This window comes from Prionailurus bengalensis, chromosome E1 (assembly GCF_016509475.1).
Source record: "Prionailurus bengalensis isolate Pbe53 chromosome E1, Fcat_Pben_1.1_paternal_pri, whole genome shotgun sequence".
Taxonomy (NCBI): Eukaryota; Metazoa; Chordata; class Mammalia; order Carnivora; family Felidae; genus Prionailurus; species Prionailurus bengalensis.
Window position 1 is genome coordinate 54,811,500 of NC_057347.1, and position 27,053 is coordinate 54,838,552.

The window sequence follows — 27,053 nt, forward strand, 5'->3', positions numbered from 1 at the left end:
CTCGGCCGCCAGGGCCCGCAACCCTCCCAGCCTCCCATTCCCTGCCCCCATCCTCACCATTGGTCCCACGCAACTCTGGGCCCATACTTTCCTAGGCAGCCCTCTCCTTTGAGTTCCTTCCTTGTCAATCCCGATTCTCCCCATTCCTTCCCCCCCCCCCCCCTCGGTATTTGCTTTCCTGGTTCCCTTTTATTTGACCTGTCAAACCCACATCGCCAGACAGCCCCGCTTTTTTCCAGCCACAAGCCCCAGGCTCCAGAAAAGCAGCTCCCTGGCCTGATGAGAGTGGGAGGGTCCCCCAGGTCCCACAACTCCTTTCTGGCCACCTGCCTTCCCTGAGAATGCTTGGAGGTCCATCTGTTTTCAACAAAATGTGTTGCGGGACTATTATTTACTAACACTGTGTCAAGGACAGGGACATTGGGAGCTTAAGTCACGGGGCCTGCCCTTTATGAGCAATTAATTGGCTTGGGAAAGAAACGAGGAAAGAAGTAAATACGGTTCAGCTGAGTGAGCCTTTGATAGAGGCAAATTAATGTTATCAATGATGATGATGCCTCTAACACAAGAAAAACCTACCTCTGAGGTAAGTATTAGCCCCATTTTACAGGAGGGGAAACTGAAGTTCAAAGCAATTACACTACTTGCCCAAAGGAATGACAACTCACACAACTGCTAAAGAGCAAAACCAAAACAGCAAATCCAACTCTGGCACCAAGAGAGGCAGCATGTTGTCCATATCATCTTGCATGCTGTGTCTGGAAGCTTCTGGAAATCCTAAGGTGCTTCAAAGAAAGGTGGCACTTAGCTTAAATGGGAATCCCACAGGTGAAAAATGAGGGGTGGACCATCTATCCAGTGAAAGGGTGGCACGAAGCAGGGTGGGACAGGCATGGAGGCAGAGAGGAGGGGGACAGGGATGTTGCCCTGTCACCCAAGGAGCAGACTCTGAAGGATAGCTCTGTCCTTGCTCCAGAGGTGGGTTTTCCCTGCCCTGGATAACATTCTGGGCAGGCTCTGTGGCTTTTCTAATCCCTCCAAGATAACAAAGGAATAGTGTCTTTATTTGGCATTAAAAAAAATAATTAAAATCCAGTCTACTCTACAAATCACCCAACCTCAGTCCAGGCCGCAGTGACATTAAAAATTCAGAATCTTGGGGCGCCTGGGTGGCTCAGTCGGTTGAGCGACTGACTTTGGCTCAGGTCATGATCTCACAGTTCATGAGTTCGAGCCCCACATTGGGCTCTGTGCTGACAGCTCGGAGCCTGGAGCCTGCTTTGGATTCTGTGTCTCCCTCTCTCTCTGCCCCCCTCCCCCCACATACTCTGTTTTTCTCTCTCTCTCTCTCAAAAATAAAATAAAACATTAAAAATTTTTTCAGAATCTTGGGGAGCCTGGGTGGCTCAGTCGGTTGAGCGTCCAACTTCAGCTCAGATTGTCGAGATCTCACTCTTCGTGAGGTCAAGCCCCACACTGGGCTCACTGCTGTCAGAATGGAGCCCGCTTCGAATCCTCTGTCCCCCTCGAGCTCTCTCTCTCTCAAAAATAAATAAACATTAAAAAATTTTTGGAATATTAGTCATCAAGGAGCTGCAAATTGAAACCATAATGTAATAATTATTACACACCTATTAGAATGGGTTAAAAAAATAAAAACAACAATACCAAATACTGGTGAGGATGGGGAGCATTTATATTTTCTTATAAAGTTAAATTATACAGTTACCACATGACTCACTAGTCCCACTTGTGGTATTTACCCAGGAAAAATGAAGACATATATCCAAACAAAAAGCCTGTGTAATGCGCACAGCAATTTCATTTATAATCACCAAAGAGTGGAAACTGCCCAAATGTCCATCATCTGGCGGATAAACGGATTGGGGGTCACCGGCACAATGGGACTAGTATTTAGCAACAAAAAGGAGCAAACCACTGATCCAGGCAGCAACAATGTGAATGAATCTCAAAAGTACTGTGCCAGACACAGAAGGCAGCTTACTGTATTATATCATTTATAGGACATTCTGGAAAAAGACAAAACATTGGGCCAGAAAACAAAGAAGGGATTGTTGTCTTGGGCTGGGAGTAGGCTGAGAGATGGGACTATGGAAAGATATGAGGAGGGGCACCTGGGTGGCTCGGCTGAGCATCTGACTTCAGCTCAGGTCATGATCTCCTGGTTTGTGAGTTTGAGCCCCGCATCAGGCTCAGAACCTGGAGCCTGCTTCAGATTCTGTGTCTCCCTCTTTCTCGGTCCCTCCCCTGCTCAGACTCTGTCTCTCGCTGTCTCTCTCAAAAATAAATAAACATGAAAAAAAATTTTTAGGGACGCTTGGGTGGCTCAGTCGGTTAAGCATCCGACTTCAGCTCAGGTCATGATCTCGCAGTTTGTGAGTTCGAGCCTCACGTCAGGCTTGGAGCCTGCTTCGGGTTCTGTGTCTCCCTCTCTCTCTGCCCTTTCCCTGCTCACTCCCTCAGGAATAAATAAACATTTTTAAAAAACTGTAAAAAAATTTTTTTGAAAAGAAAAAAAAGGTATGAGGAAACTCTTTGGGGTGATGGAAACATTCTGTGCTATGATCATGGTGGTCGTTCAATGACTGCGTATGTTTGTCGAAGTTCACATACACCTAAGAGGGATAGATTTTATGGTATGTAAACTGTGCCTCAATAAATTTTACTTCAAAAAAAAACAAAAACCAAGAGCAGGTGTTAACTGGCCATCCCAAGGGAGTAATCGTGAGCCCTTTGGTCTTGTCCATCACTCGGAGCCATTTCAGGGATTTGCAACCAGGAACTCCCAGCGGCACCAAAATATTACTCGACATCCAGAGACCTTGCTCCTCCCATCAGCTTTCACGGGATGGATTTAAATAAATCCACTTATCCTCCTCCAACCTCAGGAGGTCTTCTCCTGTTCACTGGGTGCTCTGCTCCTCAGGAAATCTTGGTGTCCATCTTGAGGAAATCTTATAAGGTCCCTGGGCACTCTTGCCCCTGTAGGCTGGAAAAAATATTATCTTGAGGAAAGTGACCACTGATACATCTAGGTGGAAAGATATCCATTTATCCCCACCACGTATTTACTGTCTCTAGGTTAAACTTAACATCCTCCTTAATCCCACCAATGATTGTTGTTTGTTTAAGTTTATTTATTTATTTTGAGAGAGAGAGAGAGAGAGAGAGCACGCAAGCAGGGGAGGGGCAGAGAGAGAAGGAGAGGGAGGATCCCAAGCAGTCTCTGCGCTGATCAGCACAGAACTGGACGTGGGGCTCGAACACACAAACCGCAAGATCATGACTTAAGCGGAAACCAAGAGTTGGGTGCTTAAACGACTGAGCCACCCAGACGCCACCCAGTGATTGCTTTTTAACCACTGTTGATATTGTTTAGTGCATATACTGAAGAGAGGCAGGGTGGCCTAATGACCAGGGTTTGCTCCGAAATACTGTAGCAAAGAAAACACAAGACGGAGAACACACAGGCAAGAGGAGGCAAATGTGTCAGTCTTGGTCACTGTGGAACCTGTGGAGTCTGTGGAGATTCTCTGTTCTCTCTACTTTTGTGCATGTGCTTGAAAACTCATGTAGTCAAAATCTTTAAGGAAAAAGCCTAGATTTATACAGGAAAAATAGTAGTCAAACAGAGCTTTTAAAACTTTAAAGAAATTAGTTGGGGTGTCTGGGGGGCTCAGTCCGTTGAGCAGCTGACTTGGGCTCAGGTCATGATCTCATGGTTGGTGAGTTCGAGCCCCACATCGGGCTCTGTGCTGATGGCTCAGAGCCTGGAGCCTGCTTCGGATTCTGTGTCTCCCTCTCTCTCTGCCCTTCTCCCGCTCACACTCTGTGTCTCTCTCTCAAAATAAATAAACAAACAAACAAACATTTAAAAAAAGAAATTAGTTATCTTTATTAATTTGATGATTCTCTAGTAGGCTCTTAGCTATGATTTCCTATGTGGAAACCATGCCATGCCCCTCCTTTTATGCCCAGCATAAAGGAAGAGTCGCTGTCTGCGGCTCCGATGAGCCCTTTTTTTTCTGAGTTTAACCATCAGTCACGCAACAAACATTAGCTCCATACCTGCTAAGGGCCACATCCTTTGCAAGGTGTTAGGGCCTGAGCGACAAAGGCAAGTTCCTACTGCCAAGACAGGACAACCATACAGGCACTAAAGAGCCTTGGGGTCGAGACTGGAGTCTGTCCAGGACCCTAGCAAGGGAGGAATGGAAGAAGCAGAATCCAGAGGAAGAGAGCCCCGTGGTAAGAGAGGACCAACAGGAACAGGGACCTCACAGGGTCTGGAAGGGAGGGAGCCATGGGGTGGATACCCTACCTTCACTGTTCTGCTCTCTGACTTCCCGCTGGTGCCTCCCATCAGTGGACTCCCAGACAGCAAGAGAACAAGGGAGGCCATTGATGCGGCCCACAAAAGCTTCAGCCTCGGGCCACCGAGCAGATAGAGAGGATGGAAAGAGAGCAGAACAGGCCGATGGAACCTGTCCCACATCCAGGTGGGAGTAACAAGTAGAAAGAAAGCCCCAAAGTGCAGACAGCCTGGTTTGCCCAGGGCCCAGAAAGACCTGGTTGGGATGAAATGTGGAGTGATACGAGATAAAGCTGGAGAGGCAGGCCAGGACTGGACCATAAAGGGCTTCATATCCTGTCCAAGAGCTTTTATCTCACTCTGTGAGCACTGAGGAGCCTCTGAAGCAGGGGAAGAATGTCATCGGATGTCATTATGTCTTGGCAAAGCCGTTCTGTCTGTTGCAGGAAAGATAAAGTGATCTGAACACTGGGAACCCAGCGTGGAGGGGGAGAGAGGACCAGGGCTGAGCCCAGGCAGTCACAGGTGGAATGGGGAGGAAGGATGCAGGTGATGTCTCAAGGTGGAAGCTTGGGACTTGCTTGTCAATCGGATGTGTGTTCACCGTGTAACCACCTCCTACCAAACGCGGGTGGAAAACAAGCACCACTTTATTGTAAATTCTGTGCTCAGTAATTCAGACAGGACCCAGCTGAGGTGGCTTTGCATCTGTTCGACGGTGTCTGTGGTCTCAGCTGGGGAGACTAGCAGAGGTAGGGGAGGGTTCACCCGGAAGAGCTGGGACCTGGAGTCATCTGGAGGCTTCTTCACTCATACATCTGGCGCCCGGGCTGGGCAGACTCAGAGGCTGGGCTCAGCTGGGGGTGAAGATGGTCACAGCAATATTGGACTTCTGCATGTGGCTTGGGCGTCACAGCTCTGAGAGGGAGTGTCCCAAAGGGGGCATACAAAAAGAGGGTGTCTGGAGAGAAAGAGGAGGCAGCTGCATGGCTGTTTAGTACTGAGCCTGAGAATAACATTTAAGTCATTTCCACCAGGGGCACCTGGGTGGCTCAGTTGGCTGAGCGTCCGACTTCAGCTCAGGTCATGATCTCACAGTTTGCAGGTTTGAGCCCCACGTTGGGCTTGCTGCTGTCAGTGCAGAGCCTGCTTTGGACCTCTGCCCCTGCCCCACTTGTGTTTTCTCTCTCTCTCAAAGAGTAAACGTAAAAAAAAAAAATCTTTTTTCTTAAATATAAATTTTAAATAAATAAAGTCACTTCCGTCACATTCTGTTCGCCAAGGCAATCAAAATCCCACCAGGTTGAAGGGGAGGGGACCTCCACCCACCTCCCCATGGGAGAAGTGTCAAAGGAGTCAGTGCCGTATTTAAGACTGCCCCACTGTGGGTGATTCTGTCTCCCACACCTCATTCCCCCAGGCCCAATCATTCTGTCTCCTGACCTTTGCCTGTCTTCTCATGTCAGTAAATGGTACCTCCCAGGGGTACCTCTGCCCCTCCCCTGCTTGTGCTCAGGCTCTGTCTCTCAAAAATAAACAAACGTTGGGGCCTGGGTGGCGCAGTCGGTTAAGCGTCCGACTTCAGCCAGGTCACACTCTCACGTTCCGTGAGTTCGAGCCCCGCGTCAGGCTCTGGGCTGATGGCTCAGAGCCTGGAGCCTGTTTCCGATTCTGTGTCTCCTTCTCTCTCTGCCCCTCCCCCGTTCATGCTCTGTCTCTCTCTGTCCCAAAAATAAAAATAAAAACGTTGGAAAAAAAAATTTTTTAATAAATAAATAAATAAATAAACAAACGTTAAAAAAACCTTTTTTTTTTTAATTTTTAATGTTTATTTATTCTTGAGAGAGAGAGACACACACGCACAGAGTGCGAGTGGGGGAGGGCAGAAAGAGAGAGAGGGAGACACAGCATCCGAAGCAGGCTCCAGGCTCCGAGCTGTCGGCACAGAGCCCGACTCCGGGCTCCAGCTCACAGACCGCGAGATCATGACGTGAGCTGAAGTCAGACGCCCAACCAACTGAGCCACCCAGGCACCCCCAACAACAACAGAAAAATTTTTTTAATAAATAAAAGAAAATGCAGCTCACAACACTCCCCCACTGAAAACACCTTGCAGCCCTTTGTTAGGAACAATTTTCGCTGGGCCCCCACCCCGACCTCCAAGGCCCTGCATGGACTGGGCCCCTGCCCACCCTCCCTGGGAGCCCCCAGCAGCCACGCAGGTCTTCCTCCATTTCCTCAAACCCTCTGACCTCTTTCTGCCTGGGACATCTCCTTCCGGTCTCCATGTGGCTGCCCCGTTCTCTTCCTTGGGGTCTTATCTTCCATTTCTCCTTCGCTGGGAGATTTCCCATCCCAGGCTGTTGCTATTTTAGCTACCGGTGTGTTTACTAAAAAGTTGCCACCGTTTAAAATAGTTTCGCCTTTTTGTTCAGTTTATGTCTGTCTCTCCTACTGAAATGTAAGCTTCTCACGAGCAGGGACTGGGTTTGTCTTGCTCCCTGGGCCGCCAGCACCTAGCACTGGCCTGGCACCCAATTCTTTATTGGGTAAATGAATAAAGATAACTCCTGCGTCACAGAAGACAGAGCCAATTTGGCAGTTCCCTTCAGTCGATAGGAACCACACATGTTCACGAACTCCTTCTCAGATTCATTTTGTAGTTATTTCAGGAGCCTCTGAGGTGGGGCAAGGGGAGGGACAAAGAAGGAAAGTCAAGGAATATGGTGCTGCCCCTGGTTTCAGAGTGTTTATTTGTTCATTCATCAGGCACCTGCTCTGTACCGCGCAGAGTTCCTGCCCTCGACCAGCTCTCCACCTGCCCAGAGGCAAATGGATCCCATGTGGTGGGGCCGTAATCCGTGACCAGGTACGCAAGTTGCAGTGGGAGCTGGGCAGCCGAGGCCCCTGGCTCCCACCCTGACTGCAGGCCTCACCTGCCCCCCAGCAATCCCCCGCCAGGAAGGTAAGGTCCCTGGACGGGTCTCCCCAACCCGCCTCAGGAGCCCTGCCAGAAGAGATCTCGTGATGGGCAAGAAATAGGTCCTGCGGGTAAAAAAGGTCCTGAATAGTGTATGCTCCCATGACCCAGACACGGTGCTAAGCACTTGGCCTGTGTCAGCTCACTGAATCTTCTCCATAGCCCCACGGGGAGGTCTCAAAGGAGTAAGGGTGAGGCCACAGGAGGACACTCAGCATTTGCACCCTAGAGGTCACTCCACTGATGGCAGGCCTGGAGGGTTTAAACTGCAGGGATTTGAGGTAGACATACGGAAGCATTTTCTGACCACAAGGACCGTGAGAATCTAAAATAATTCCCTGCTCAGAGCAGACAGTTGTCCGGGACACAATGAGATGGTATATGGAGGCAGGGGGGATGGGCACCAGATGACCTCACTCACGCCTTACCCCGCCTGGCACTGACTTCAGACTGGCGTTGGGGGGTATGGGGGGGGAGGGGGCAGATGGGGCGAGATCGTTCAGTGCAATGTGCGCCCGGCGCTGAAACGATGCGTCTGGGGACTGGGAGGGCAGCGTGGCCTGCAAGGCTGGGGGCACCCGAGGAAAGTGTCCTGGGGTCGCCCGATCCCCTGAACCCAATCCAAGATGCGCAGCGGGCGGGGCGGTCCGTCGCCCGAGGGCCCAGCGACGCGGGCTGGGTACCTGCCCCTCCCCCAGGGTGACTCGGGCGACTGGGAGCTGCCGGGACCCTCCGACGTCAGCCTGCGCAAGTGCCGTCATTTCCGGTGGGCCGGGCTGGGAGGGTGGGTGGCAAGTGGCGACTCAGCCATCGTGTCGGGATGTCCATCCCCGCCCTGCGCCCAAGCAGCGCAGGCGGGAGGGCATTTGCGTCGCGGGGTCCCGGCTCCCAGCTCCCCCGCCGTCCCCAGCTGTGCTCTGGTCCCACATCCAGGAGCTGGGCTTGCGTCCCCGGGGAGATCGGGTGAGAGCTCGGGAAGCGCTCCTGGTCGCTAGAGTGTGAAGCCAACCCCAGGGAATCATAACGCCCACGGCTTGGGGATATCCGGTCCACCGAGGGCTCTGGCCATCAGCGCCGAGTCCTGATGCCTCCAACAAGGAACACCCAGTAGGTCCTCCTGACACACCTATGCGGTACCAGGCTGGGAACTACGAAGAACTCAACGCTTCTGACCCCTGAAGAGCCTCCTCTCTACCTACTTAGAGGGAAAGGCCTGAAACGGATCTCAGGGCTTGTTGGCCGCTGGCTCGGAGAGGCTGAGGAATTTCCTCAAAAGCAGAGCTGAGGGGTGCCTGGGGGTCTGAGCCTCTGACTTCCGCTCAGGCCATGATCCTGCATTGTCGGTTGGAGCCCCCCATCCGGCTCTGCGCTGACAGCTCAGATCCTGGAGCCTGCTTCAGATTCTGTGTCTCCCTCTCTCTCTGCCCCTCCTCTGCTCCCGCTCTGTCTCTGTCTCTCAAAAAATAAAATAAAACGTTAAAAAAAAAAAAAAAAAGGCAGAGCTGACTTTCCTCCTGGAATAGTTTAAACAGTATTAAGTCTGGCCTGAAGGTGCAGGGAGTGGTCCCACTGGGCAAGGAGCCTGGGGTTCCAGTACCCCAAATCAGGCAAAGGGCAGGGCCCAGGCCTGGCCCACAGCATACATCTCCCTGCCCTCAGTCAGCCACAGCTCTGCAGGTCATCTGGACCTCCACTCTGTGTCCCCTGCGGAGCGGGACAGGGAAGTCCCACTGACCTGACAGGGTTGGCTTCCCAGCTTTGGCCCATACCAGCCTCGTGAGATCCAGGAGAACCTGGCCTGAATCACCCTGCCTATTGCTGCCTATTGCTGATGGCAGTGAGAATCCAGCCTTTGTGACATGTTGATCCCTGCCAGGTGATGCTTCTGGGGCTGGGGCAGGGGGAGGATGGCCACAGGAGAGGAGAGCCATGCTGAGGGTGTGGCCAGTATGGTAAAGGCTGAGAGGTGACCCAGGAGCTGGATGTTTTCACACATAGGGGTCATCTAAGTCACCACTGAAAGCATCAGTGAATCTTCAGGTTGGGGCTGCCTTTAATTGCTCTAACTAGCATCCTCACTGCCCAGGCTGGGGAAACTGAGGCAGCCCTCCCCAGGCCCTGGCCCTCAGCTCTTTGCCCCTGCTCTCCCCTGGGACTTCCTAAACTCCCTAGGGGCAGCACTCCCACAGAGCTGCAGAATGAAGAAATGAGCAAATGGGAAGGAGACTTGGTGGGCATGAAGCGCTGACCAGATCCTTCTAGAACTTACCCCCCACCCCAACCTGCTGGTCCCTTAGACTCACTTTTGCCTCCAGCTCAATAACTGGCATCACTATCGCCCAGTTACTAGAGCCGGGAGTCTAAGGCAGTCAGTTCATCTGCACGCAAAACGCAAAATGTTTCTCGTCTCGCTCCATTTCCACTGCTACCAGCCTTGCCCATCCCGCCATTACTTCCCTTCCAGATGATCACAAGGGTCTCCAAACCAGTCTTGCCTCCACTCTTGCTCCCTCCCCTCCACTTCATGCTCCAAAGTTGCCATTGATCTTTTTTTTTTAAGTTTATTTATTTATTTTGCAAAGGGTGAGGGTAGGGGCAGAGAACGAGGGAGAGAGAGAGTCCCACGCAGGCTCTGCACTGTCAGCACAGAACCCGAGATGGGGTTTGAACTCACGAACCAAGAGATCGTGACCTGAGCCAAAACCAAGAGTTGGACCCTTAACCAACTAAGCCACCCAGGCACCCCACCACCGATCTTTTACAACTGAAAATAACAAGCCTTGTCCAGTTGGGGGGGGGGATCCCAATTTATTCTCTTGTCCCTAACTCCCATTTCATCCACTCCACTCAGTTACACTGGCCTTTCGTCAGTTCCTAATATAGGTCAAGCTCTTTTTGCCTTAAGGTCTTTGACCTTGCTGTTGCTTCTGCCTGGAACACTCTCCCCCCAGAGCTTGGCATGGCTGGCACCATCGCATCCTTTAGGTATTAGCTTAGATGTCCCATTCTGAGGGAGGTCTTTCCTGAATGCTAAATGTAAACCTTGCCCCAAAATTTCTCCCAGAACCCTGTTAATTTCCTTCATGGCACATGTTACAGGTCGCAGTAATTTATTTATCCCCACTAGAAGGAAAGCCGCACAGGGACAGAGACTGCTTATGTGTCAACCATAGATTTATTTTTCTTCTTAGGTAAACTATGTTATTAACGTATGTAACATATATTCAAAGAAATGTACACATCCTAAGTGTACATTTGTCGCAAAGGAACACACCTGTGTAACCGGCACCTGGGCCAGGAAAGAAAATACCCCCAGCCCCTCAGAGTTCCCCACATGGATCCTCACTCATAGCTAAACACTATCCTGATCAGATTCCTTTTTGCCAGTTTGGAACTTTACGTAAATAGAATGACCCCTAAAGATGCTCGCATCCTAATCGTTACCTTTAAATACGTCACCTTGCATAGCAAAGGGAACTTTGCAGACGTGATTGAGTTAAGGACCTTGAGATGGGGAGATTATGCTGGCTTATCGGGCAGCCTCAGTGTCATCACAGGGTCTTTAAAAAGCGGAAGAGAGTCAGAATGATGCAGTGTGAGAAGGGTGCAACCTACTGTTGATGGCTTTGAAGATGGAGGAAGAGGGCCATGGGCCAAGGAATGTGGGGTGGCGTCTAGAAGGTGGAAAACTCATGGAAACTGATTCTCCCCTAGAGCTTCCAGAAGGGAATACAGCTTTGCAGACTCCTATATTTCAGCCAGTGAGAGCCATGTTGGACTTCTAACCTAAAAAACTGTCAGCAAGTTTGTGTTGTTTCAAGTTGCTAAATTCAGGGTAACTTGTTATAGAAACAATAGGATACCAATTTGAGTATTTACTTTTTTGTGCCTGGCATCTTTCGCTCAACATTTTATTTGTACTATATAATATTCCATTGCACACGGATACCACATTTTATTCATTGACTATTGTTGGACATTTAGGTTGTTTCCAGTTTGGGTTATTATCAGTCGTGCTGCTATGAACATTCTTGTACATGTCTTTTGCTAACAGATGTACATATTTCTTTTTTGTTCTAAGTTTATTTATTTATTTGTGAGAGAGAAAGACAGCACAAGCGAGGGTTAGAGAGGGAAGGAGAGAAAGAATGCCAAGGCAGTCTCCGCACTGTCAGCATAGAGCCCAATACAGGGCTCAAACTCATGAAGGTGAGATCATGACCTGAGCTGAAACCAAGAGTCAGATGCTTAACAGACTGAACCACCCAGGCGCCCCATGTACATACTTCTGTTGCACATATATAAGAAACAGAATGGCTAGATTACAGGATATGCATATATGATGTATGCTGTGATTCATCTCCCAGATTCCCTTTCAGGACTGAAGGATGTGTTTCCCCAACTGCTGGAAAGCCTGCTGGGTGACAGTCCTCAGCTGTCAGCCGTCTCTAAGAAAAGAGGAGCTGAAAAGAGCTCCTTTGCCCAAGATCCACACTGCTTCCCATTCACCGCCTGCATCCATTCAATGACTCGTTGATATGTGCAAGACGGGGGGCGAGGGGGGTGTATAAAGGCCCTCTCCTCATTGCCACTGGAATAGCTTTGAAGGATCTCTCCGGATTCAGATTCCAGAGCTGTGCAGAGTTGGGAAAGGCTTTTATCAAGGCCACCTCTCAACCCAACTCCTACCTCTGCAAACCCCATTTCCTTTCTCTTCCCCTACAATGTGGATCCTTCTAAAGAAGTTGAACACCCTGTCACATGTTTGTTGGGTCATTTGGTCATTTGTGAAGTGCCTGGTCAAGTCTTTTACCCACTTTTCTACTGGACTGTCTTTCCTGTGGATTTACAGATATTTTTTTCTGTATTCTGGATACAAGTCCTTTGTTGGATATATTTGACACGTATGTTCAGAGTTGGATATACTCAGGATGCCACAACAGTACCAGCATATGATGGGTCCAATAAAAATCAGTTACATGAATGCTTGAGACCCCTTTAAGGAAAGGATGCTTAGAAGGTGAAATCATGTATGGCTTTAACTGGTATAACTGGGTATAGAATACGGAAGGAGAGGGAAGGGGAGGGAAAGAGGACCTTAAAGGGAAAGGTCCAGAATGCAGGTAACACACCCCAAAACTTCGCCACTCCCGGCCTGAAGTTTCCGGCCACAAATATTCGAACACTCAACTTCTTAAAGGTGATTGTAAATTAACATTCATTCATTCAAAGGGTGTCCATGGAAGCTACCAGTGGGCCAGCCTGTTCTAGGCACTGAAGAGCCAGCTGTGAACAGGAGAGGCAAGAACTGTGCTTTCAGGAGATCTGGAGGGAGAGAGAGAGACAACAGCAGGTAAAATAAAATCATTTCAGACACTAAGCCATAGTTGGAGGAGTTGGACGTAGAGGGAGGGTGAGGTTCAATCAGCAACTGGCCCACCGAGACACCAAGGAGATCCCGCCCTCGGCCCCGCCTCCATCTTTGCATACGTTTCCCGATTGGTCAGAGGCGGCCGGCCCCACCCCGCGGAGCGGGCGGCTAGGGAAGCGCGGGGCGGACCCCGCCAAGATGCAGCGGCGGCTCCCGGTGTCGCCGGGCGGGCCGGGGGCAGCGCGGGCCGAAGCCGGGCGGGGGGCGCCCGCCGTGGCCCCCGCGTACTCCTAGTGCCCCAGACGTGCCGGCTGACCCCGGCCCTCCTTGCCGCCTTCCGGCCCGCCGTCTCCGCCCCTCCACCCTTTGTGCCGCCGCCGCCGGGTGCCCCCGGCTCCGCAGGACCCCGGCCGGGCCGGACCGCGGCGGCGCGCCAGCCCCGCGTGGGCGCCCGGTCTGCGGCCGATGGCGAGGGGGCGCGGCGCGGGCGGGGGCACTGCAGCCCGAGTCCGCGACGCGGGAGGCCCGGCCCGCCTCCACCGCATTGTCCCGGGCCCCGCGCCCCGGCCCTGAGCCGCGCCGCCGCAGCGCCCGCCTGCCGCCCGCCGCCCGCGGGGCCATGCGGAGAGCCGCCGTGATGGAGGACTTCACAGAGGAAGAGGAGCCCTGGTACGACCAGCAGGACCTGGAACAGGGTGAGCACGGCGGCGTGGGTGCGGCGGGAAAGCGGGGTGCGCCCCGAGACCCCTGTCCGCTTCTCCATTGTTGAGCAGTATCACCCCGGGGAGGGCTGGGCTGGACCCGGAGCGCCGGACTCCGAGGGTGATGCGTCTGGAGAATGGGGACGTGGAGACAGGGAGCGCTGCCCGAGAAGACCCGGGCGGGACCGGCGGAGACACACAAAAGTGGGGGGAGCGGCCATTCTCTTTCCCCGAACGACAGGGGCATACTTCCCCCAGAGCACCCACCTCATCTTAGAGGCAGGAACTGCCCAGGCGCCCCTACTATTATTGGGGGCCTGAGTACTGGCTAGAAGTCTGTGAAGGCCTGGAGGTGGCTCCTTGGCTATGTTTTGCTGAGAGGAATGGTGAGTGTGTGTGTGTGTGTATGTGCGTGTGTGTGTGCGCGCGCGCGCGCGTGTGTGTGTGTGTGTGTGTGTGTGTGTGTGTAGGGGAAAGTTATCCCATTCCAAATCCGGTGGCACCCTCCCCTGCCAGGATTCCTGAGCTCTAAGGCTCCCAGAAAGTTTCCCCAACTTCTTTACCCTCTACCCAGGGAGGGTATAGGGGTTTGGGGACCCTGCTGGCCAAGAAGCAGCAAAAACTTGGAGTCTCCAAACGGCTCGAGGGGAAGGGGGTCCCCAGGGCCTTTTCCTCCCCGCCTTTTCCCAAATGATTCATGGTTGGAGGGAACCGGGTTTGGGCATTCTGAACAATGCACCAGACTACAGCCTGAGTAAATGGGGAGCCACCTCCCCCACTCCCATCTGAGCGTAGAGAGGGTGGCTGGAAGGGGGTTAGAATCTGGTGATGAGGTGGCCAACGTGACATCACTCTGAGCAGGGGGTGGAGCTGTAGGACAGGAAGGAGGAGGAGGCCTAAGAGGGTCAGGGCCAAGGTCTGCTGGAATGCAGTCAAATCCACCGTCTCTTCCCCCAAAGTGCCTCATTCTTGGATGGTTAGAGCTGGAGGGGCAAGGAAACGTGTCCAGGAGAAGTGACCACTGTCACCCAGCAAGCCAGGCGGGTGTGTGGACACAACTCCAGTTCAGTGTCTACTAACACCCCATGCTCTGAGTGGCCTATCCATGGGACCCCAGATGCCTAGCTTTGCCCTCATGTGAGGCATCTGACCAGATCCTGGAGCCTTTGATTCCTGGCCCTGACCCGCATCCCCACGTGGCCAGATTTGCTGGTAGATGAGACTGTCCTTGTACTCAGGAGCGTGGTGGGTTAATCGGTCTCTGGGGGACCAGCGTGGGACTGGGGGTGCTGGGCTGAACTCTGCCATATTCTTCACCCTAGAATCTAACCTCAGCCTCCCTGCCTGGAGTATGATGTCCAATACTGGCTGTGACAACCCGGTCCCCCCATCCTGGGCATTACCCCCCAAATTTTGCATCCCACACACACCCATCAGGCTGACATTTAAGTGTCAGACACCGTCCTGGGAGCTGGGAACAGTCCCAGCCCTGGCCTCCTGGGTGCACCCTGGCAGGTAGAGGTGGGCCTGTAACTAAGTGTGGGTGTTAGGATATGGTAAGAGGGCTTCATGGAAGAGGCAGGCCTAGATGGAAAGATTGGAAGCTGAGCTCCTGGGAAGATGGCTTCCTGGGAGGCTGATGCTGATATTGTTGCTGTCTCATTTCATTCCCGCACCCCTAACAAAGTCTCTGGCATTGTGCCCGGCCCAGATGTGGGAGGAAGGAGCCAGGGAGTAGGGGTGGGAGATACACTGCTTCTGGAGAGCGAGAGGTATCGAGACTCGAGCGGGGCCGGGCTGCCATGCTCTGGGGCTAGGGTAGGGGATGGCCATGCTGGTCTGCAGCAGCTGGCCTTGCTTTGTAGCCCCAGTAGCCAGGGTCCCTATAGCCAGGGTCCAGAAACAAGGAGGGAAACCAGAAATGAGGCAGTGTCAGAAGAAATTGGACTTCTTGAGCAAAAAAACACAAATGTCTGCTCGCCCTGGGTGAGGGCAGAAGGCAGTGAGAGCAGAGACAGAGGGCCTTCTGGTGTAAGACTCATAAAGGTTGATGCAAAAGGCCCTCTGAGCTGGAGGGTTGAATAAGGGCTGCCTGGGCATTGTAGGCAGAGTGGATGGCGTACGAAGGCACAGAGCAACATGAAAAAACCACGTGTGACTAGAAAGTAGGAGCTTCTAGAGTGCCAGGGGTGGGTTCAGAGGAAGCCTCGGGCCCAGCCAGTGCAGCACCACCTCCTAGAGCCCGGCACAGAGAGCTGGATGGTGGGGCGAAGCGTCGGCCGAAGGCCAGCTACACTGGGGATCAGGTGCCTGTAACATCCCCCTTCCCTGCATCCAACCCCCAAATTCTCTCCTGCCCAGCTGCTCCCTGGTTGCCTCTGAGTGGCTCAGGAAGTGGTTTGTTCAGCCAGCTGGGTCTCTCCTCTGTGTTTGTTTCCCCCCTCCCCTGGGGGCAGACCTCAATTTTACTTTCTGGAAGCTTGGCTTGCTGTTTGACTTTGATTCCGTTCTGTCCCAGTGGAGGGAAGCAGTTGGGACAAGCAAGGTCCTAGATCCTCACCATGTTCCTTCCGCCCACTGACACAAGCACCTGTAAAAATAGAAAAAGCCATTGATTGTTAAGCACACTGGCTCTCTCCCTCTCTGCCCGCCTCCCTCCTCGACCTTGGACCGGGCATGGTGGGCCTTTGGTACCTCTTTCCATGCCGAGAGATGGCTGCTGAGTCACAGATGTGAAGCCCTGGGTGCCTGACCTTGAGTCTCAGCCTTGGGCAAGAGCTCTGACATGACAAGGAGAGGGAGGTGACCGGACCCCAATTGTGTGGACCCAGAGTTCCCGACATTCATGCCCTGGAGGTTGTAAGCAGGAACCCCGCAGCCCTGCCAGGTGATAGATGTTCTCCTCTCACCGCCTTTATCTTTGTTCCTTCCTCCCTGTGCCTGTCCCCTGTCCCTTTCCCACCTCTCTGCTCCAGAGTCTATGGGGCCACACCCCAGCCCCAACCAGTGGGGACAGTGGGATTTCAGGGTTTCTTTTCAGAGACATCCCCTTGGCTGCCGGCCACTCCCTCTCAGGCCTCTGGGGCTCATGGGGGACACGTCAGCAGGCACTCAGAGGGCAACGCTGCTGAAGCCCACCACAGGAGACCCCAGAAAACTCCAGGGCCCAGCGTCCAGGGGAGATGCCCATTCAGACTCGGTAACTTCCCCAGCTTGGTCCAGTGTGACCATTAATCTGGCCATGACAGACTGTTTATTACTCCGATTTCTACTTCCTCCTTAGCCAGCTCTCCCATTCTCCCACCCCCGGGCCTCCCCCACCCCTGGTCCAGGGGGAACCGCACTCCGCCCGGAGTCTGGAGACACCGCCAGGCCTCTGCTAGCTGGTGTACCTTCCCCAGCGCTTGGCTCCAGCCAGTCCCCTGCTCTGCACCTTCTAGACCTCTCCTGTGATCCCTCCTGGCCTTTGACCAGCTTAGCTTGCACTGTGATCCAGTTTCCCCGAGACACTCTCTGAGATTTTTCTCCCACCCCAGACAGCTTCTATTGTGCTCCCTTCCTCCCCACCCCTGAGTCATTGGGCGGCCTGGTTACATGCGGAGCCTTTGCAGCGCAAGCTTCTATGTCGCTGGTTTATAGCGTGACTTGCAGCTGGCCCAGCCGGCCAGCGGCAGGAATACGCACGCCCAGCTCACGTGCTCACCTGGAAGGAAAAGCATAAAATGCAGTTGTTCTTGACCTTTCCTCACTCAGCTTCGGAGCCTGAAGTCTCGGACTCTAGGTTAAGCTGCGGGAACACCGAGCAGATCAGCCGTGGAGCCCGTGCCCCCAATGCCAACACAGGGGCCGGCATCAGTAGCAGTGGCCTCTTCACAGACCCCCCTGACAGTTCCCGAGGGAGAAAACACTGGTGAATGTGGCCTTCTGTTGTTTTTCATTTATACCTGAGTTATCTGATACTGTTTGGGGGTGAGCCAAACATTCACCATCGCATTACAGAGAGTAGGAAGGCGCTATGGCTCCCTCATCGCCAGCTAGCGGTGGTCATGCTGGGCTCCCGAATTTCCACTGAGCCCTCGACACAACATAGGGCTGCAGTTGTACGACGTTAAATGGCAGACTTCACACTTTGTAGACGGACAGGTCCAGAGGCCTTCACACTTTGTAGACTTCTGCCCAACTCATAGTGAATAAATTCATACTGCAAGTGGCCCATTCCCCTACTGGTCTGTATCAGGCACCTGGTTTTTCTTGCCATCGTCATCAGATGTTAATTGCTCAAAGCTGAAGCTTCTTCTGAGATCTACATGATCGTTTTTCTTTTTTACTTTTTAATGTTCATTTATTTTTGAGAGAGAGAGTGAGGGCGGGAGAGGCAGAGAGAAAAAGAGAGAGGGAGACATCGAATCGGAAGCAGACTGCTGGCTCTGAGCTGTCAGCAGAGAGCCTGACACAGGGCTCGAACCCATGAACTGCAAGATTGTGACCTGAGCCACCCAGGCGCCCCCTATATGATTCTTTTTCTTAATGGCTGAGGTAGCTGTTTAGGAGAGCAGCTTGTGTTTTCCCGGGCTAAGTTTTTGCAGTCTTGCTCCAGGATAGCAGCTTTGCACTTGTCTGGGAAACTCCTCCGGATGACATCCGGGCACAGGGCCCCGCATTCCTGGCTTAGGCCCGGCCTGGAGACTCCACTCTGGCTGTTTCAAAACCTTACCTTTATGTGTGGGAGCAGACTCCAGGCTCGTTCCTGACAGGCAGCCTGGCCTTTTGTCCAGGCCCCACGGCTAGCCAGGCCCCTCGCTTTCATAAGGTGATATCAGTCCTACCCCCAGCTTTGGCTGGCAAAAAGCCTGAGGTCCTGCTCTAAAAATGCCCACTGTGAGCCACTGCTGTCTGGGGCTCTTCTGAGAAGAAAACCCCCTCCCCAGACCTGTCTGGTGCCAAGCAAGGGGCTCAGCTGAAACAACCATATTTATGAAACTCGCTAGGAGGGGCTATAGAGACCCTCTGTCCTCTGGGGATTCTTGAACGATCACTGTCTGAACAGGGAAAGCATTAAAGACCTGAATCCCTGGACCACATCACATCGGCCCCAGAAGAGTTACCCTTGTACATCTCGATCTGGATTTATACCATCAGCCTAGATTGAGGGATGTTTCAAGAAACGACCTCTTGATGGGAAAAAGACTCAAGTTTTCTGGACAGTGTTTTGGCAGAATGAATCAAGTAGGCCTACCCTTTGTCCTGGTAATTCTGTTTCTGGGAAAGTATCTTCGGGATATAGGCAGTGATTTGCACAAAGATTTTTGTACTATGAATTTTTGTATAGTTTCATTTTCAATAGAGGGGGGGGATAGAAATACATAAAATTCCAACAACAATATTTAGGGGTGGCTATTGGGGACTTGTATACAATAGAATATTCACATCCACTAAAAGTGGCCATGTAGATATATGTGGACACAACTCTTTATGCCAAATTTTTTTTTAACATTTATTTATTTTTGAGACAGAGAGAGACAGAGCATGAATGGGGGAGGGTCAGAGAGAGAGAGAGGGACACAGAATCTGAAACAGGCTCCAGGCTCTGAGCTGTCAGCACAGAGCCTGATGCAGGGCTCGAACCCACAAACCCTGAGATCGTGACTTGAGCCGAAGTCGGCCGCTTAACCAATTGAGGCACCCAGGCACCCCTATGCCAAATTGTTAAGTGAAAAAAACAGGTACAAAAAACATCCTGTTCATACAAAATTGTACCTATAGCTGCTTTAAGCCCAGAGAGATGTTTATAAGAATGGTGACCAGCATGTTGGACAGCATCTTTCTCTAAATGGGGCATTTTCATCTACCTGCTTCCTCCCCTCTCCTCTCATGCCACACACACAGACTGTAACTTCTATTACTTACAAATAACCATTCTGTCATAACCATTTGAGGCCACATCCATTTGTTTATGGACTTCCCAGTTATAGATCTAAGAATATGTGAGGTACATTTCCAAGTAATTTTTGGTCACCGTTTTTAACCTTTCTGTGCTGCTTGATTTTTCACATCAAGTACACTTAACACAAACCTTAAAGTGATTTTAAAAAGAAAAGAGCCTGGGACGCCTGGGTGGCTCAGTCGGTTAAGCGGCCCACTTTGGCTCAGGTCATGATCTCGCAGTCTGTGAGTTTGAGCCCCGTATCGGGCTCTGGGCTCTGTGCTGACAGCCTGGATGGAGCCTGTTTCAGATTCTGTGTCTCCTTCTCTCTGACCCTCCCCCATTCATGCTCTGTCTCTCTCTGTCTCAAAAATAAATAAATGGGGGCGCCTGGGTGGCGCAGTCGGTTAAGCGTCCGACTTCAGCCAGGTCACGATCTCGCGGTCCGTGAGTTCGAGCCCCGCGTCAGGCTCTGGGCTGATGGCTCGGAGCCTGGAGCCTGTTTCTGATTCTGTGTCTCCCTCTCTCTCTGCCCCTCCCCTGTTCATGCTCTGTCTCTGTCTGTCCCAAAAATAAATAAACGTTGAAAAAAAATTAAAAAAATAAATAAATAAACGTTAAAAAAAAAATTAAAAAGAAAAGAGCCTTGGAAACCCAATCATGAGCCTATCACCAACCTCTTTAAGGGCCTTGCTCCCTAACATCAGTCTCTGTCTCTGGATTAAACTGTCTAAAGTGTTTTGTTTTGTTTTTTGTGGTTTTTTGTTTTTGTTTTTGTTTTTAACAGCTTTTTTGAGATGTAATTCACACACCAGCTAATTCACTCATTTAAAGTGCACAGCAACTTGGGGTGCCTGGGTGACTCAGTCTGGTAAGCATCTGATTCTTGATTTGGGCTCAGGTCATGATCCCAGGGTTGTGGGACTGAGCCCCACATCGGGCTCCACTCTGAGTGTGGAGTCTGCTTAAGATTTTTTCTCCCTCAGTGTGCCTTGGTAGCTTAGTCAGTGAAGCATCAGATTTTGGCTCAGGTCATGATTTCGGGGTTTGCAAGTTTGAGCCCTGCATCAGGGTCTGTGCTGACTATGCAGAGTCTGCTTCGGATTTTGTCTCCTTCTATCTCTGCCCCTACCCCCATTCGCACACCGCACTCTCTTCCTCTCTCCAAATAAGGAAATAAACATTAAAATATATATGTGTGTGTGTGTATATATATATATAATATATATATAGGGGCGCCTGGATGGCTCAGTCAGTGACCTTGGCTCAGGTCATGATTTCACAGTTCATGAATTCGAGCCCCACGTGAGGCTCTGTGCTGACAGCTCAGAGCCTAGAGCCTGCTTCAGATTCTGTCTCCGTCTCTCTCTGCCCCTCCCCACTCAAGCACTATCTCTCTCTCTCTCTCAAATATAAATAAACATTAAAACAATTTTTAATATATATAAATAAAAGAAATAATAAATTTTTCCTTTATGATAGTAAGTATGTTATTTCCCTTGTTTCTAAGAAGAATGAGGCATATATACGGAGGAATATCTACTCCAAATGTCTAGGGGCCCTCACGTAACTCCAGACCCACTAAAGAGAATTTTTAGGGATACCAGCACCTGCCACTTCCTTTTAATCCTCCCCCCCCACACCACACAGCCCCCCAGAAACAGGCTAGACCCCCTCTCTGACTGCCTCTCTGACAGTGTTCATGCACCTTTGGCTGGGGGAGGGGAGAGCAGTTTCCAGTCCTAGGGTACAAGAATCAGGGCTGCTGGGGGGGTAGGGGTGGGGGGGAAGAGGATGATGGTTTTGCTGCCCAGAGAAAGGAGGTTTCTGAGAGGGGTGCATGTCACTAGGACCAGATGGTCCCCAACCAGGGCCGGGAGACCTGAATTCTGCTTCCAGTGTGGCCATAACCTTGGATGGGTCATTCTTCTGTCTCCTTCTCCAGCCTGGCCTCCATGAAATAAGGAGGTTGGGCCAAAGAGCTCTGAAGCCTCATCCAATTTTTTTTTTTTTTTTAATAAAGGCATAGCTTATTCTTTTTTTTTTTTAAGATTTTTTTAATTTTTAAGTAATCCCTACACCCAACCTGAGGCTTGAACTCACAGCTCCAAGATCAAGAGTGACACACTCTACTGACTGAGCCAGCCAGGCGCCCCTCATCCGATTCTAATACCCAGCAAGTCTTTCTGTTTCCTTCGCCTCTCGGCGAGCTCCTAGTCACCCTTCCAAACCCAAAGCTGCCCATTGCCTGAGCCTCCCACTGATCCCAGGAAGAGTGAGCTCTCCCTTACCTATCATCCCAGGGCACTTGGCCCCACGTCTGTCAATTCTCTTAGCACATTCCTCTCACTTGTTCTTTCAGAAAATATTTATTATGCCCCTGCTGTTGCAGGGCCTGGGATATCAGCGAACAAAATGGGCAAAATCTCTGCCCTCTGAGCTTACAATTAGTCGGGGGGGCGGGGGGGGGGGGAGAATGAACACGATAAATGAGCAAATTGGTAAGTTAGATGGTGATACTCGAGAAGGAGAAAAACAGAGAGGGAGTATGAGGCGGGGGAGGGCGTGGTTTTGAGTCAGCGGTCAGGGAAGGGCTCCTGGAGAAGGTGACATTTAAGCACAGATTGGAAGGTGAGGAGGGATGAGGCTTGGGAGTGTCTGGGGAGAGGATACCGCAGGCAGAAGCGACGGTCAGTGTAAAGTCTTCGCTCCCGGCTTCCATCCACTCCCAGACCTGCGGGCTCCCTGAGGCCAGCTCGTGTCCCGGTTGTCTTGGAGTCCCAAAGGCACAGAGTGAATGCTCGGAACGTTCCCCGGAGTCCTCTGAGCCCATTCAGCTGCTCATGTTTCTCCCACCCTCTGCCCCCTCTCCACTAGACTTGCACTTGGCCGCAGAGCTGGGGAAGACCCTGCTGGAGAGGAACAAGGAGCTGGAGGAGTCTCTGCAGCAGATGTATGCCACCAATGAGGAGCAAGTGCAGGAGATCGAGGTGAGGGGCCACGGAGGCCCTGCACCTGCTCCCCCCCCCCCATTGTGGACCCCTTGGCCTGTGGTGCCCTTGTATAACTTACGGAAAGGTGCCCTCTTAGCAGACGCAGCCTTGGCCCTACAGCCTCGTGCCGGTTCACAACCTGTACAACTATCCCAGGCAGCCGTTGCTCCACCATCATTACCCGCGCCCCTACTGCAGACCAATATCTCCAGGCAAACGTGTCCCTAGAAGTAGGAGAGTGGCCCACGTGAACACACTGTCCCCAGCCCTGTCAACCTTCTCCCCTCCAGTACCTAACCAAGCAGCTGGACACGCTGCGGCACATGAACGAGCAGCATGCCAAAGTGTACGAACAGCTGGACCTGACAGCCCGCGACCTGGAGCTGACCAACCAGAAGCTGGTGCTGGAGAGTAAGGCTGCCCAGCAGAAGATCCATGGGTGAGGGCCGGGTGGCGGGCGAGCGAGGGGGAGGTCAGGTTGGGCTGCCGGTGGGCATATGGTCTGGTGGGTGTGACTCATGCTCCTTCTCCCAGAAACCCGGGCCTGGGACCCCGGGATGGTGGTGAGATCGCCCGTGTCAACTGTGGTGGATTTCACGTTCAGGCCACAGCCCTTCTTGAAGCACCAGCTATATACCAGGCTCTGTTCCGGCACTGCGGATACAGTGACGGGGATACAGAGAGACATTCCCTCCCCTTGGGAGCTCACAGCCTGGGCGGGAAGGCAGGCATGTAAATATTTTACTGCCGTGCAGGGTGATAAGTGCTCGAAGGGTGTAGGAGGAACTGAGGTGGCACAGGGAGGACGGTCAGCTCAGCCCTGGAGGGGCCGGGCGGGTCCTCGGGCACACAGGGAGTTCCCTCTGACCTCAGCACCAGGAAGCGGGGGCCCAAGGTTGCCCATCTGTCCCCACCTCCATCCCCAGTCCCTCCAGGGCTGCAGCGAGGAGGGCTGGCCCTGTCCCCTTAAAGACCCTCCCATGTGTGTCCCCCACCCCACCCCCAGGCTGACGGAGACCATCGAGCGCCTGCAGGCCCAGGTGGAGGAACTGCAGGCCCAGGTGGAGCAGCTTCGGGGCCTGGAGCAGCTTCGAGTGCGCCGGGAGAAGCGGGAACGCAGGCGCACCATCCACACCTTCCCCTGTCTCAAGGAGCTGTGCACCAGTCCCCGGTAGGCGAGGGTGCCGCGGGGGTGGGGGGCAGTCCGGACCCTGCACGGCGTCCCCGAGTCCCGGAGGAAGGAGAGGGTGGGCACCAGGCGGCAGGTGGGAACGAGAGTTGGTGCATCGTCAGGCTGTTGGAGGGACTGATCCTGTTGCCAACAACAGGCAGCAGCTGGCATTTAGTGAGCCTTGGCCGTGTGCCCACCACTCGCAGTGCTTTCATTCCCGTGGCAGTCCCGCGAGGTATGTTTTATCATCCCCACTACTCAGATGAGGAAACGGAAGCCCAGAGGTTATGTGAGCTTATCCAAGGTCGCCTCTTTACTAAGCCAGAATTCTAACTCAGGAGGAGTTAACCCACTACACCGCTCAGTTCTCAGTAAACCTTAACAGGATGACCTCTTAAGATAAAAATACCTATTGTGTGTTTAGTGGGTGTTTCAGTAAAGGTCCTGGCAGGAGACAGCACCTTGCACGGAGTAACTGAGGCGTGATGGATGAAGGGGTATGGACAAGGTGTGGGGAGACCACAGGGACACTGCAGCACGCCAGGCTTGCAACAGTGAGGGGCCGCTGTCCCCCCTAGGCCTGAAGGGGCCAGAGGAAGGAGGTTACTGGAAGGCAAGCAGGTGCCGCCTGGCCAGCACTAACCAGGGAAAGAATCTGGGGAAGACCTTCCCTGACCTCCCTCTGCTCCCACGCTCGGACCTGCTGCCGGTGGCTCCCGTCGGTCGAGCTCAGGAGAGAGCAGAAACCTGGCTGACGCAGGTCACCGTGGTCAGCCGCCTAGGGCAGAGAGCAGGGAGAGAAAGGGCGGAGGGTGGCTCCAGAGGAGCAAACGGACGATCTTGCCCGTGGGCCGGGAGATGTGTTAAGCGTGGGGGAGCTGGACCCGGGACCTTGGCCTTGACCAGATGTCTGCCGGCCTGCTCCCCGTCAGGTGCGAGGATGCCTTCCGCCTGCACAGTTCCTCGTTGGAGCTGGGCCCGCGGCCCCTGGAGCAGGAGAACGAGCGGCTGCAGACGTTGGTGGGTGTGCTGCGTTCCCAGGTGGGCCAGGAGCGGCAGCGCAAGGAGCGGGCGGAGCGCGAGTACGCGGCCGTGCTGCAGGAGTACGCGGAGCTGGAGCGGCAGCTGTGCGAGATGGAGGGCTGCCGCCTCCGCGTGCAGGAGCTGGAGGCCGAGCTGCTGGAGCTGCAGCAGATGAAGCAGGCGAAGACCTACCTGCTGGGCCGGGAGGACCACCTGGCCGAGGCCCTGCTCGCGCCCCTCACCCAGGCCCCGGAGGCCGATGACCCCCAGCCCGGCAGCGGGGACGACTCGGCCGCCCAGGACGGCGTCTCCTCTCCGGCCGCCTCCCCGGGCCATGCCGTCCGCAAGAGCTGCAGCGACACGGCGCTCAACGCCATCGTGGCCAAAGACCCGGCCAGCCGGCACGCGGGCAACCTGACGCTGCACGCCAACAGCGTGCGCAAGCGGGGCATGTCCATCCTGCGGGAAGTGGACGAGCAGTACCACGCGCTGCTCGAGAAGTACGAGGAGCTGCTGAGCAAGTGCCGGCAGCACGGCGCCGGGGTGCGGCATGCTGGCGTGCAGACCTCGCGGCCCATCTCCCGTGACAGCTCGTGGAGAGACCTTCGCGGGGGCGAGGAGGGCCAGGGGGAGGCCAGGGTGGGCGAGAAGAGCCTGAGCCAGCACGTGGAGGCTGTGGACAAGCGGCTGGAGCAGAGCCAGCCCGAGTACAAGGCGCTCTTCAAAGAGATCTTCTCCAGAATCCAGAAGACCAAGGCCGACATCAATGCCACCAAAGTGAAGACGCACAGCAGCAAGTGACCCTTTCCCGGCCTGCAGCCTCCCCCCAGGGTCAGGTCACAGGGCCTCTCATGCCTGGGCCATGCAGCCTCTGGTGAGTGAGGGAGCCCTTTAGCAGCAATATAGCCCAGTGGAGGCTGCTGCCTGGCCCAGGGAGCGTGGGGAGGTGGGGGGACCCAGTCTGTTCTCTGCTGACTTGGGAGGTGTCCAACACCTCCCGGATCGCCCAGAACCCTCCACCATCCTGCGTCAGCCCAAAGACGCAGCTAAGAGTTTCAAAGCCAAACATCCCCATTCCCCCGGGGATTCCCAGCTCCCCAGCCCTTGGCTTCCTGACCCTGAGCCTTGCTCTCAGATTCGTGGCCAGGCTTCTGAAAGCCATTCTGGACTATTTGGCTTTTTCTTTTCTTTCTTTCTTTCTTTCTTTCTTTTTTTTTTTTTTTTTTTTTTTTTTTTTTAAGAGATTTGCAATGCAAGGTCTCCCTGACCCCTTCCCACAACTGGAAACACTTGAAGGAGGATCCCAGAGCCAGCTGTTGCTGGTTCCAGGGGTCTCCTGGACCACCCACTGCTTCTCCCCAGCTGTGACACGCTGTCATCCCCTTAGCACCAGCTGCCCCATCCCCCAGAGTCCTGACTAGGTCAGAGACGGCCCCTGCCATGCAGAGCCTCGGCCAGGCCCCGAGTGCCCCCAACTCCAGCCCTGGTGAGGCGGGCTTCTCCCCAGAGACCCTCAGCCCACTGCAGATCTGTAGCCAATCAGAGGAGGGGAACAGAGAGCCCCTCGGCAGCCATACATGAACAGTGCACCTGCTTCCCTCACAGCCAGCTTCCTGGGGCTCCAGCCCTGGAAATGCCTTCCGGCCGTTAAGCCTTCCAGGAGTCTGGGTGGTGGGGAGCCCCCATCTCTGCACGCCACCTCTGACCTGCCGAGCTTAGCCTCTGCCTGCCCCCATCTCAGGGACCATGATGTGTCTCATTCACTCCCATGCTCCCCACAGGCCGACCCCTCCTCAGATCATGACTGCTGCCCCCAGAATGTCCCAGGTGTGTGCCACCAGCCAGTGGTCCTAGCATCCGCCCCTGCTCCCCCTTCACGGGGGACTCTCCAAGATTTCCCACCCTGTCCTGAACAGTATTGAAATGGGACCTGGCGGAGACCATGTCTCCCCCCTCCCGTAAAATGCTTGTTCTTAACCTCTCACCTTTGTGGGGGTCTTTTGAGGACCCAGCTGGGTCACAGGCTAAACTTTTTAAGGCTTCAGAAAGTCCACCTTCAGCTAAGAGATGTCCAGGCCTCCAGCTTGCCCTGAGCAGTTCCTCGGGGCTTCCAGTTCCATCCTGAGATCCTAGAAAATAGAGGAGCTACCTAGCCCCGCGGAAGGCGGCAGCCCTGGCCTCTGCTGGGAATCCAGCAGGGACCTTCATGCCTTATCTGTTTCTAAGGGGTAACGGGGTTTTCGTAACAAGCATGCCCGACCTCCCTGGAGGCGCCACCCTGCTCTCTGGGCAGCACTGTGATGAGCGCTGTCGGCTGGTCCTTCCGTTCACACATCTTGGAGCCCTTTGTCCTTTGGAGCTGGGCAGCTCCCAGCCCTCCATGTGTCTCTGTCATCTAGGGTGGAGGGGAGAGGGTGGGGGAAGGGCTCCTGCCTGTTTGCTCCCCAGTTCTGTAGCGGCCGACCAGCGCGTCACCTTTGAAGTATACATGAGAGAAATATATTTACAAATGCTTTATTCTCTTCTTTAATAAAAAATGCACCAGTATTCTAAAAGCA

At 53.4% G+C, this 27,053-nt stretch overlaps 1 protein-coding gene across 1 annotated transcript; it reads left to right on the forward strand.

The window, feature by feature from the left end:
* Nucleotides 1-12,871: 12,871 nt before the first annotated feature.
* Nucleotides 12,872-27,053, forward strand: CDR2L (cerebellar degeneration related protein 2 like). Its single transcript, XM_043585220.1, has 5 exons — nt 12,872-13,379; nt 22,186-22,298; nt 22,592-22,740; nt 23,308-23,472; nt 24,405-27,053. The coding sequence occupies exons 1-5, from the start codon at nt 13,304-13,306 to the stop codon at nt 25,294-25,296; spliced, it is 1,395 nt and encodes a 464-aa protein (XP_043441155.1). The 5' UTR covers nt 12,872-13,303; the 3' UTR covers nt 25,297-27,053.